Source organism: Pundamilia nyererei, unplaced genomic scaffold (genome assembly GCF_000239375.1).
Source record: "Pundamilia nyererei isolate P.nyererei 1_Seehausen unplaced genomic scaffold, PunNye1.0 scaffold00058, whole genome shotgun sequence".
Lineage (NCBI taxonomy): Eukaryota > Metazoa > Chordata > Actinopteri > Cichliformes > Cichlidae > Pundamilia > Pundamilia nyererei.
The window spans coordinates 2,496,126-2,507,889 of NW_005187459.1; the positions used below are offsets into that span (position 1 = coordinate 2,496,126).

The 11,764-nt window shown below is 42.9% G+C and overlaps 1 protein-coding gene across 4 annotated transcripts in view; it reads right to left on the minus strand.

Moving 5' to 3' along the window:
- Positions 1-8,856, minus strand: part of sash1a (SAM and SH3 domain containing 1a) — a 159,919-nt gene extending 151,063 nt beyond the window's left edge. The window contains exon 1 of one of the 4 annotated variants that reach the window (XM_005734456.1): positions 7,296-8,849. In XM_005734456.1, the coding sequence (XP_005734513.1) occupies positions 7,296-7,796 (501 nt within the window). In that variant the 5' untranslated portion in view covers positions 7,797-8,849. Of the gene's footprint in view, positions 1-7,295 lie in introns of all 4 variants that reach the window. The other 3 variants (XM_005734457.1, XM_005734459.1, XM_005734461.1) reach the window with 3 other exon arrangements.
- Between the last annotated feature and the right edge of the window lie 2,908 nt (positions 8,857-11,764).

Consider the following 11,764-nt stretch of genomic DNA (forward strand, 5'->3'; position numbering starts at 1 on the left):
CCCCCACTGTTGCAGCTCATATGCACACCCATCCAGATTATCAGCACTGATAAAGGTTAGTTGAAAACTGCTATTTGAATTTGATGAGCCAATTAAAATAAAAATAAAAAACTGCAAATAAATTGATTAAAAACTGACAGTTTTATCAACAGATTGATTTAACTCCTTTCTAAAACTGAAACAGTCAACATCTGAAATCACTGCTGAAAGAGGTCGGGATTCACTATTTGATGAAAATGACTAAGCCATGAACTGAAAATAATAAGCACATGTGATATGAATCATTAGCTGGCAGTTATCCATTTATCTAAAATCCATTTTTCTATGTTCAGTTTCTCTAAAGAAAGGATTTGCAGCTTTTTGGAATTTTAAATGTGATGTTTGGATTACGGACTGCTGATTGGGCAAAGCAAGCTACTGCAGTGGCAAACTTTAAAAATAGTCATTACTGGGACTCCTATCATAATTCTCCATTAGATTTAACTTCTAGGAACCAGTTGATAAAATACAGATTTACCAAACTGTAGCTTATTCATTGCAGAACTGCCCCCCTTCAGCTTTATGAATTTTAACTTTCAGAAACACCAGTGTTACGAGAAAGCAGCTTAACCAAAAGCTTGAGCAACATTTAAATATATGGAGCGCTCGTTTTGCAGATAGAATTATTGCATTACTGTGATAATCCCAACCTCTGTGTTTGCCATTTAAACCTGCCATTCCTGGCAATGTATTACAGAGATTACAGGATGAAACATCTGGTTTAATGTTTAAATATCATTCTGTTAGTCTCCATAGTAACTTTTTAACACAGCTCTTTTAGTGTGTGATCTTCTGGTTCGTAGTTGTGTGGGAGTCCTGGATAATTAGCTCTTTTTCCAAGGACTATAGGTCACACACGACCACCTAGGACATTACAGTAAAAATCAGTACTTGAGATGAGTGACAGCCCTAGATTGCACTTAATATCCAACAGTGTGGTTGTGCATTTCTAGTAAAAATTTGTCACTTTTTATAAGAAAATTCACCCCTTGTGAGGCAACCACTTTGATTGTAGTAATGAGTGTGTGGAAAATAGAGATGTAGAGGGATAGAAAACATGTGCGCTCATGTTGATTTGCAAGCGAGTGCAATCTGGATCCTGACACAGACAGATGCTCCGGCCTGCTCTCTTGTCATCTCTCTTGTCTTGCCATCCTGTTGGGGAGATGGGGGGGGGGGCCTTGATATCTTCATTGTCAGGACTACGGGGTCACTTATTGTGCACATATACTGCAAACACAACAGGGTGCTCTTACGTTGGATTTCCTTTATGCTTCTGCACACGTTTTGGATGCAAGCAAGAAGCTGTTAGTGCATTTTGCATTTGCACAGCACCGAGAAAGACGTGGAGAAGAAATGTGTTACAGTAGTAACCGAGCATGTAGTTTCTGTTTGCTGTGGCTGACAATGAATCTGCCTTATGTGCACAAAACCATAAATTATATGGAAGCTTTAAAGGCTTGGATCCAAAAGTGCTAAGACATTTTCTTTTAATCCCCAAGTCAAACTTTGCATGTAAATAAAGTCTCTTTCTCCCATCTGGCTTAAACAGTCACTATTAATGAGGTTTCTGCAGTACAGCTAAAAATGCAGTTTTAACACTCCCATTAGACTCAAGCAGTAAGACTTTTATTGACGCTAAAAGCAAAAATTAAGTATACGAAATCAGTAAGTTTGCAAACGTGCAAACTAAAAGGTAGAAAGTGGAGTCTAAAAAGAAGCCAAACATACTTTAGTATTTATAATGCAGCTGGCAATCTTTTCCCGATGCAGGTAACATAGAATGCATGTCATCTGGACATGCTGTTGGGAAGCTGAACCTTGGACCAGAATAGCTCCGATAATGCATCTGTCATGAATATGTGTCATCAGGACCCGTTCCCCAGCACACTGTGGAAAATGAAATGGCCCTGATGGCAGCGAGGCCTGCTTTATTTAAAGCTGTTACCATGACTGCATAACTTTAGGTGATACATATATACACTGCACATCTCCACATGTTACTTAAATACAACACATCTCAGAAGACTGAAGAGGAGGGCCTTAAAGCAGAGGACAGAAATCCAATCCTTCAACACCAACTGAAGGTCTAAATGTTGAGATTATCATTGATGACGACTCCTGTTAATTGGAGAATGTTCAGTGTGTTTCTGTTGAATTGTAAGTCTCAAGCTTACATCAAGTTCATGTAGCTGGAGAGAGAGGGAAAAAAGTGGCTTAAAATTTAGCTAATCATGTGAGAAACGGCACAGTAGGAACAAGCTCTTCTCGCTCCTTCCTGCTAAAATGAGACTGCCAGCTGCATATATAGTGTAAATTCTGCTTTCCCACATTTGCTCATGCTCCCAGGAGATGGGTGGTTCAGCATTTCTGACAGAGGGACAGACAGAAGCTCTCTGATTCACAGTACAAAAAGTTGAAACCCATCCAGCGAACGGATATCTCTTTGCAGTGATAACGTTTCTCGAAATACTGGACTGAACTGCTTTTGCAGGTATTGCTTTTGGCTGAATGGCAGAGCAAGACCGTACGATGTGCTAAATTTCTCATGAGTTATTGCACACAGCAGTTTTTACAAATGGGAAGATGATCACATGAGCTTGAATCAATAGGCCGTCTAAAATACAAGATGAGGAAAAAAGAAGACAACTCGACTGCAAGATCCAGAAGAAGACTCGAGGTGTGCAGCCTGTTTTATCATCTAGGCGAGATCAACATGACAGCTTTGTGTTTTGATCCAGCAGGGCACACACTGTGAGGTGAAAAGGTCTGTGTGATGGCCATCAATCTGCTTATCAAACTGATTTGAAGAGGAACTGAAAGTGATGCGTTCAGTTTAAGCTTTACATAGACTCTTATAGAGGTCTCCAAACATGAGTTGTTTACAAAAGGAGCAACTATAGGAGTGCATATAAGTCCTTTTCACTCTGCTGGGAATGTGAGCAATCATATAACCCTGACACGCTATATAATGTTAAGAGGAACTCACTCTGCTAATTAACTTTCTCTGTCCTCTCAGGACAATAGAGTGGGTCCTTGACTTCTTTATGACTTCCCCTTTATGAGTCCTTGGTTGATTATGCCTTTAAGGAGCTTTTAATAAGAACTGAGCAAACAGTGCTTTCAGCAGAACACAGACAAACCCGAGGCTTTCGCCTTCATTGCGGGAAAAAGCCTGTCTTAGCCTGATGAACAAAGATTGAAAGTATTCCGCAGGGAAAAAAAACAAAAACTACAAAAGCATTCACTTGTGTGATGAAAAGGGTCCTCATTTGGGAAAAATGTCAAATTAATAGTTTTCCTTGCACATATTTTTCATTATAGGATAGAGTAGCAGCTACATAGCATGGGAGCTTAACTGGAAATCTGTGCCAGTTTTTTTTTTTTCTTTTCTTTATGCAAGCCAAATTCTGTGTCTTAACCGCATTTGGCAGTTGGCCGGTAAATGTATATGATCTGACAGCGCTGATGATTCATTAAAATTGTTTTAGTTTTTTTTCCCCACCAGATCTTGGCAGCTTTCCAGTGAAGCCCGAGGGCCATCAACGGCCACAGCGGGCCAACAGGCAGTCACCTTAAACAGAACTCAAATTTCCTGCTGTGTGAGAGTGTTGGGATAATAACAGAGATAAGAGTACAGAAACAGGAAGTGAGGTGAGTGTTTGTCATGTAAGATGAACTTCCTCTTAAAGGCCATCTCTCTTTTTTCTTTAGCACCACCCCACACCTCTAATGGCCTGCTGCCTCTCTTACATTCTTAAGGCCAGTTAGGCTGCAGGCCTGTCACTTGTGGCACCCGCTACATGTGATCAGCTGTTCTGTGGGGTCAGACAGAGCTAACTTTCCCCCACAACTTGACAGCCCGTTCCTGACCAAAAAACGCCCACCAAGCCTTCACCAGAATTCAAAAACAATGTGCCCATCTATTTACAACTCTATCTTTCTCTGAATGATACCAAGGTTTTTTTTGTATTTTTTAAAATCATCCACCCATCAGCACAATGCTGGACACTTGCCTCCGCAGTTTGTTTCAATGGACGGAAATTGGGAATGCAAAACAGACCAGTAGTGAAAGGACATGTGGCTCCATCAGCTTCCATACAAACAATGGAGAATCTCCCAGTGTTTAGCTTCTGCTTCCTCCTGACACACAGCGCTAACAAAGAGGCGCTATTATGACTGACTATGTCTGCTGGTGCTGAAAGCAGCAGCCTCTGGATGAGATCAACAAGAGAACACATCTTCATAACTTGGCACCGAGCGGCCGGTACATCAATATTGAAAATTTTGCTTGCTGAAAAGGCGGCATACGCTTCAACCCGAAACATCCAGTATGGTTGAGAAATTTAAGAAATTATGTTAAAAGAACTGGATTAGAAAATAGAGCAACTGGACACAATGGGGGGAATTTAGGTAAATACTGTATTTGCTTACTGCAATTATTTGTCTTGTTCAAAAAAGAAAAAGAACAGGTAAACAAAATCTTCAAATGTCCAAATACTGCAGTTGTACATCAATGCACCCCCCCACCTGTTTTGGTATTCCAGCTGTATGGATGTAAGCATGTCAGCTGCCTGTATCCTGTCCACATGTGCTGCGCCCCTTACTGGAAGCAAAACAAAGCAGCAATTAAACACGTACAAGTCAGATCATCAGAAATGATAATCTGTATTATTCCATCAACGTCTCACAATCTTTCAACCAAAACAATGAACATTAACTCCATAACTGCTGTGCATTCAACAACCAGAAAACTGGCGGCAGCATCTTCGCCGCTTGCTTTGTTCCCCGATGAGAAATCGAGAAATGTGCAACCGACGGCACAAGTGTTTGTTTACATCATAAGAAATAATATTCTCTCTCTCAGACAAGAGGTCTCCGCGGCCTTGATAAGGATCACGGGTATTTATTACACCCAGCAGAGCCCTTACAGTGAATTGTTTGATAATGGGTTGTCTCCCACGAAAACATTCAGCACACACTAGAGAGGATTTATGAATCTCGGTGCCTATATCGCCTATGGTTTTGCTTGCAAAGTACCCACGGGCCATGGTTCATGAAAATCCGAGGACGGTTTAAATGTGGATGGAGATCTTGGTTATGCTACACAATGACCATCCCTTGAGATTGACATTGTGTGTCCTGTAATTGCCCTATGTCTGTATCGCTGGTCTCAGTCTCCACTGGGGATGACATCTCATCTCAAGGGCAGGGCGAGGAGAGATATCTACAGACCAATCACAGCTCAGTCAGTCAAACTATCAGCTGGTCACAGCTCCATGTCCCACACTCCTCTCACTCCTAATGTGGAGGAGGGGAAAAAAAAAAAAGAAAAAGAAAAAGAAAAGAAAAAAAGAACTGTGCTGGAGCCAACTCGAAACTGCAGGGCTACACATATGCACATAGACACGCGCACACACAGAAAGAGTGAGGGAAGCAGAAAGACCTTGACCTGCCCATTCCCCTCAAAAGCTTCAATGCCAGAGCTCCGGCTCTAAATAAATACAGCCTTCAAATGGAAAGATAGTTTAACCCTCTGGAATCGACACTTTGTTTCAGGCCGAGTCTGACAGTTAATCCCTCACAAATCCCAAATCTCTGTGGGATTCGCAGTTAGCCAAAATGGTTAAACGGACAAAATGAGCTTACAAAGCATGCAAAATACAAAACTGTTGTCAATTTCAAAAAGCCAATTTGGGAGCGAGCAAATACTGAATACCGAGCATGATACCAAAGTTTAGATCCTACAAAATAAACGGTAGACGCATGTGTTAAGCCAGAAATAGTCATCAACATTTTCACAACTCTGTAGCTTCAGGATTATTTTCAGTCTGACTGGAACTAGATAATAAAAAGCGTTATTGGGAACACACCCTCAAATAAATTTGCAAGCCATGACCAGGATTTTTAGAAATACAGAGGCCCTTAGAAGCATGAAGACTTACTACAAATCCACACATTTTCACAGCAAACTCATTGCACTTGTTTCTGCCTTAATTCTTCAGGCTCACTCAACATCTCAAAATACTTAATCAACAGGATCAAAAGTGGCTAAATCAAGTGTGGAAGTCCCTGGCGACCACAAAGATAAATAATTCAGTTGTAATAGTTCAGCAGCGAGCATCTGATTTGCCTGTTCTGCTGAGTTAACAAGTTAACAAGCCTGATGTTACGACGGAACAGACCTCTAAAGATGCCCGTGCAGTGTCAGGTCAGTTCTTAGCTGTGCAGAGCCTTAGACGGAAAAAGAATACAGATCACATGACCTGCTCCTTTTCAGTGGCTCCTCTCAAAAAGCCCTGCTCTATGCAAACAGCAGTAATTCAGTGGAGGCCTCTCAGCTGGTAAGGCATATGATTCAAACACTTCTGAAGAAAGGTCACTATCAGTGCTGTGAAAACAAGAGGCCCTCTCAGTCTGGCTCCTCACCGGACAGCAATAGCCTACCCAGCTGGGCTCTCTTCATTTACTGCACCTGCAATCGACAGCCCGCTGCCAATTCATCAAGGCAAAGAGCTAGGCCTGAGCCCCATGGGTCTGGCTGATCCACCCACACTGAATGTCGAAGCAAGTCGGGGGACAGGTGAGGTCAGAGTGGATTAATAATCAGGGTGTAAATTCCTCCCCACAAGGAATCGCAGACAGGGTGAAAGCTCCTCAGGCTCTACTCTCTTCTTATCGATCCGCAGCAACTTCACTCCCATCATTCACAATGACAGCAAGTACTCACACTTCTGCAAAGTGCAATGGTCCTGAAAATGTTTAGGCATCACACTGACATTTGCCTGTGACTCAGCTCTTTAGATGACGTTGAACACGTCACTGAAATATGCTAAACACCTTTTAGCTGACAGAGGGCAATCTTTCAACCGAATGATGGATGATGTGAACATGTGACAGACCTTCCTTGCCACAAGCATCTCAGGCACATTACAAAACAACCCTTTCGGAAAGGATTTATTCCATGTTTAGTTTAAAAAGCTTTACTCTTTCGGCTTTGACTGATTTCTTTGACTCTTGTTATGAACAGTTTCTTAAATCTGCTGTAATTTTTCACCTGATAATGGCAGTGAAGCAAAATTCAATAAGACTTATTTAGGCGCAAAAACGGAAAAGCTTACATTTTAGTGGTCATCATACTAAATTGCTTGTTAAGTGGGTTAATTTAAAGTATGTGTTTGCATTATTGCCTGTATATCTTGTGCTTTCATTAACTGATTTGATGAGGTCACAGAGTTCACCGGGGTTCCTCTTACCTTATTAGAGTAGGGCGGCTTGGCGAGGTTGATGCCATCTCTGATGAGTTTATCCCTGATCATGATCTTCAGCTTGAGCTTGGGGTAAATCATCAGCTCCCTCCTGTTGCCCAGGGTCAGGTTCCTCTGCGCCCCAATGTACCCGCCGTTTCGCCCAACCCGGTCACTGATGGGCTCGGTCCAAGACTTGGATCCCCGCAGTTTAGACTCGCACTCCACCAGGTGCCCGCTATAAATTTCGGCCGCGGGTGGCATGGGTTCAAGGGTGAAATACAGTCCACTGGCTGTCTCTTTGGCTTCCTCCTTCAGCCTCCGCACAGCATCGTGAATCCTCTGCCTGTGATGAGGGATATAGACGCCGATGGCATCCAGGTCGGGGTCTCCTATTTGTTTGCAAACCTCGAGGTCGTCATATCCATTATCCACAAAGGACTCGACATACTGGGAAAGCTGGAGGGTCTTCAGCCACTCGTAGACGATGACAGGTCCGTTGCTTGTCATTTTGCCTGTTGCCAAATCGGCTACAACTCAAGAGCAAGAAGACGCTAAAGTGATCGTTGCTTTCCCATTCCGCGTTTCAAACGCATTGTAAGGTGGTCAAATATAACGCGTGTTTCCTTTGAGCGTGAGAGGCGCAAATAACTGGATCAAAATAATTGTGCACGAGCCATTCCAAAGGTCTGGTTACCATAACCAAGTCTGATGTGGATGAAATCCTGAAAAAAACGACTGAATAAAACACTTTTTCTGACACAGTCTGAATGACAAACACCTGTCAGTATTTAGACTACAAATGAAGAACCCTTGGGGATTACTTGAGGGCAGCTTTCAAGCCACATTACTTGATCATCGATTTAACCAGCCCACGGTGACTTACTATGTGCAGCCACTTAACCAATAATTACGTTTCCATTAAACAAATATATTTAAAAAAGAAACTGTCATTGAAGCAGTAGCGTGGCCAGATTTCATTCCTTACGCGGGGCAGCCTTTAACAGCTCTTGCTCCTTCCCCTTAAGTCCTTTTCTGTCGCCAAAACGGCAGCAAGCGAAATCCAAATAATACCAAAAGATCTTCAAAATGACAGAAAGTCCGCAGCCGACGCCTGACAATCACAGGGCTCCGCGTCCAACCGCTCCGTCTACGCGCAGACCACTTCTTCTTCTTCCAGGCGGCACATCACCACACTGGAACTGGAGCCAAGAGCCAACATGCTGCTCTGCTGCTGCTTCTGCTCCTCTCACGTCCACGCCCCCCGAAATTTCTCTGTACCCATTTAAAAATAGTGAGCCTTCTTTTTAAACCCCCCCAACAGCAACTTGTCGCGCAGCTCCGAGCAGTCAGCGGGTCATCAGGTTCCCATCGAGTTGTCCGAAGTTGCTCCAAAACGAAAAGGGAGTCTGTTAAACCTGGCGCACAGTCCGAATGGATTATCTTGCTGCTGGTTTGTTTGACATTATTACTCCCCTACGATTTGATTTCGTCCACCTCTCTCTCTCTCCCTCCCTCTCTCATACACACACTCTCACTCATTCAGCATTTCCACGCTTTGGTTTCTCAACACGCACGGGCTCCCTCTACGTGGTAACTATGGAACTGAAGATTTCAGCAGCAGGATCCGACTTAATAACCAGAAAAGAGAGAAATAAAGAGAGAGGGAGAGGCTTGTTTGTCCATGATGAAATGAGCAGACATCTCCTGTCTGTCCAACACTGCACTTGAGTCCCTATCAAACTGCTAAACCACTCGATCATTTAGTATGAGACAACAAGTCAAACTGTCAGGGAAACACGGAGAGGCAGACAACTAAGAGAAATAACACGGCTTGAGTAGGACCTGTCTGGACTGTCCAAACGGATGCCAGGCTGCCCAGTGCTGATGCATGCTTTATGAAATGTGAGCTGACAGCTTGTTAGGGGTCAGTTTGATACAATCACTATATCTGCTCTAAGCTGGAAGTGATTTGCCTCAGCCTATTATGACATATGGCAGTGCGAGAGAACAAGTACACGAGTCAGGGAGGAGTGAGAAAAGCATTGTTTTTGGGGAAGCTGCATCACAAATCTGCCAAATGCATGTCAGAATGTCAGAGGTGTAAGCAAGGGCAGATGTTTCCAGTCCAATCAGACTTGAGTGGGTTAGCATCTCGTCTGATTTACATGTCTGTTGCTGTCAGTGTAATTACTTCAGAATGCTCTATTGTCCCCCTATACTTTGCAGATAAATAAATAAATAAACCATATAAAAAGGGGTTTAGCTGCTGTGAGCAATAAAACCCCAAATGAGAACAGCATGATATGATAAATTGGAGTTTATATTTAGCCTGCACACAGCATAGTGACATTATCATGTATGGTGAATGTTCAATATACAAATACTACTAAATCAAGTTGCACACTACAGGGCTACAATGGCCATCTGAGGTTTCCAGAAAAGCAAGAAAGTCAGACACCAGTGTTAAAATGCTCGACTTCACCACAAAGACAAGCACACCTGGTAAAAGTAAATAAGATAAATAAGATAAAGCTAGGGATAGCTCAGTAGGTAGAGTGGTGGCCCCATGATCGGAAGGTCGGGAGTTCGATTCCCCTGAACAGCTACCCTGAGGTACCCCTGAGCAAGGTACCGTCCCTACACACTGCTCCCCGGGCGCCCAATGGCTGCCCACTGCTTCACTGAGTGAATGGGTTAAAATGCAGAGAGGAATTTCCCCACAGGGATCATTAAAGGACTCTTTCTTAAATTGGACTCATAACAATGCACACTCATGATCATATAGAAATAATGAACACAATAAAAAGAAACTGTTAAAATACCAGAGGGTAGACAAGAAAATCGCCTCTAATGTCTCAGATTAAAGAGACTGTCTGCAGGCTTTGGAGAACTCTTATGACTGCCACAAGCTTGATAAATACTGGTATTACCCTTTCAGTCACTATAAACACAAACCTATTGTAGTGTTTTTTTTTCCAAGTGCTCACAATGTTTTGAGCAAAGACACGTCTCCTGCTCCAGTACGATCGCTTACCGGAGCAGAGGATTACGAGAGAAGAGTGACAGATGGAACAGGGAGACTGGTGCGCTCTACGGTGAATGAACTCAGAGTGCGTATTGGCAGTGCCAGGATTGCTGTGTTTCCACTCTGCTGCCCTGCGCGATGGTAAGTGACCAGAGGGGCTTCGACACAGGCAAGGGAGGGTGCCTTTGCACGAGCGTTCTGTAAGCTGCATGGAAAAACACAGGAATAACGATGACGTTCACGTACACGCACTCAGGAATGTGGTGGTCATTCGTGAGAGGATGCTATTTAATGACTGGGACTTGGTGTTATTTTCTCAAGATTATTCTATAGATTATGGTTTGCCAGACTGCAACATAAAAAATGATCCATTCTTACTGGTTCAACTAATAAGTAGAAATGATAAGATAAGATAAGATAAGATAAGATACAACTTTATTAATCCCTCGGGTGGGTTCCTCTGGGAAATTCGGAAATTCTGATCTACTACAGAGTGTTGTAGAACTCATTTAGAGATTTTATAAACTGCTTGAAGACTTTCTTTAATTGTGTTAAGTGCACCGTCATATGTGATACAGTATTGTATTACATAATGTGTAGTAGATACATAAAAAGGCAGTGCGTGTCCGTTTTAGGCAACAGAAGCACTCTTCTTACTGAGTGTAGCAGTACTGCCCTGGAGCCAGAGAGCAGCTGCCACATCAATAACACCTCAGTGTCTTAATAAAATCTGAAATATAGAAGCATTACCACTGGCAAATGTGACTCTGTGGCAATGAGAGCGCACGTTAACATCGCTCCTGGTGAATATGTATATGAGGCCAGTTTGACTGCGTTGAGTGAAAGCGTGTGACTGCAGCAAGTGAAGGGACGAAGAGTTCCAGCAGGTAGATGAGAGGAGATAGTCACAGTCAGACAGACAATAGCAGCTCTGGAGACAGCCAAGCTTTCTCTATGCTAATAGCGGTGGGCTCCTGTTTCACTCTGACAGGGAAGACGTGGGTATTAGAAAGTAGGGATTTCTGCTGGATGAAATTTTAGGGTCTCTTTGGGCCTCAGACATCTACGTTGCACCTTTGAAGACCTCAATTTTAAAATCCTTTGAAGCAGAGAATGGCTTCTGTCCACCTAAATGCAAAAGCACCATGAAGGTCATGGATGGTGGGTTCTAGATCGAGGCTTTCTGTGTTGGTGTGGCTATCTGTCAGTCCCTGATAGATATGTAGAGTGCTCTGGTATTGACACAGCCGAGATGGAAAAACAAATTCATAAATATGAGTTCATGCTTCGAATTGAATGCGGTCCTGCAGTAGATTTAGGTAAGCATGTCAGCTTTCTCTGACCCTTGTTGCTGCACAGATTTTCCTTTTCGAAGTTATTCACTTCAGCTTTTAGAGCTCGGCTTTACCATCCATTTTCACAAGTTTAAATCAGTGCTAAATGAAAAATC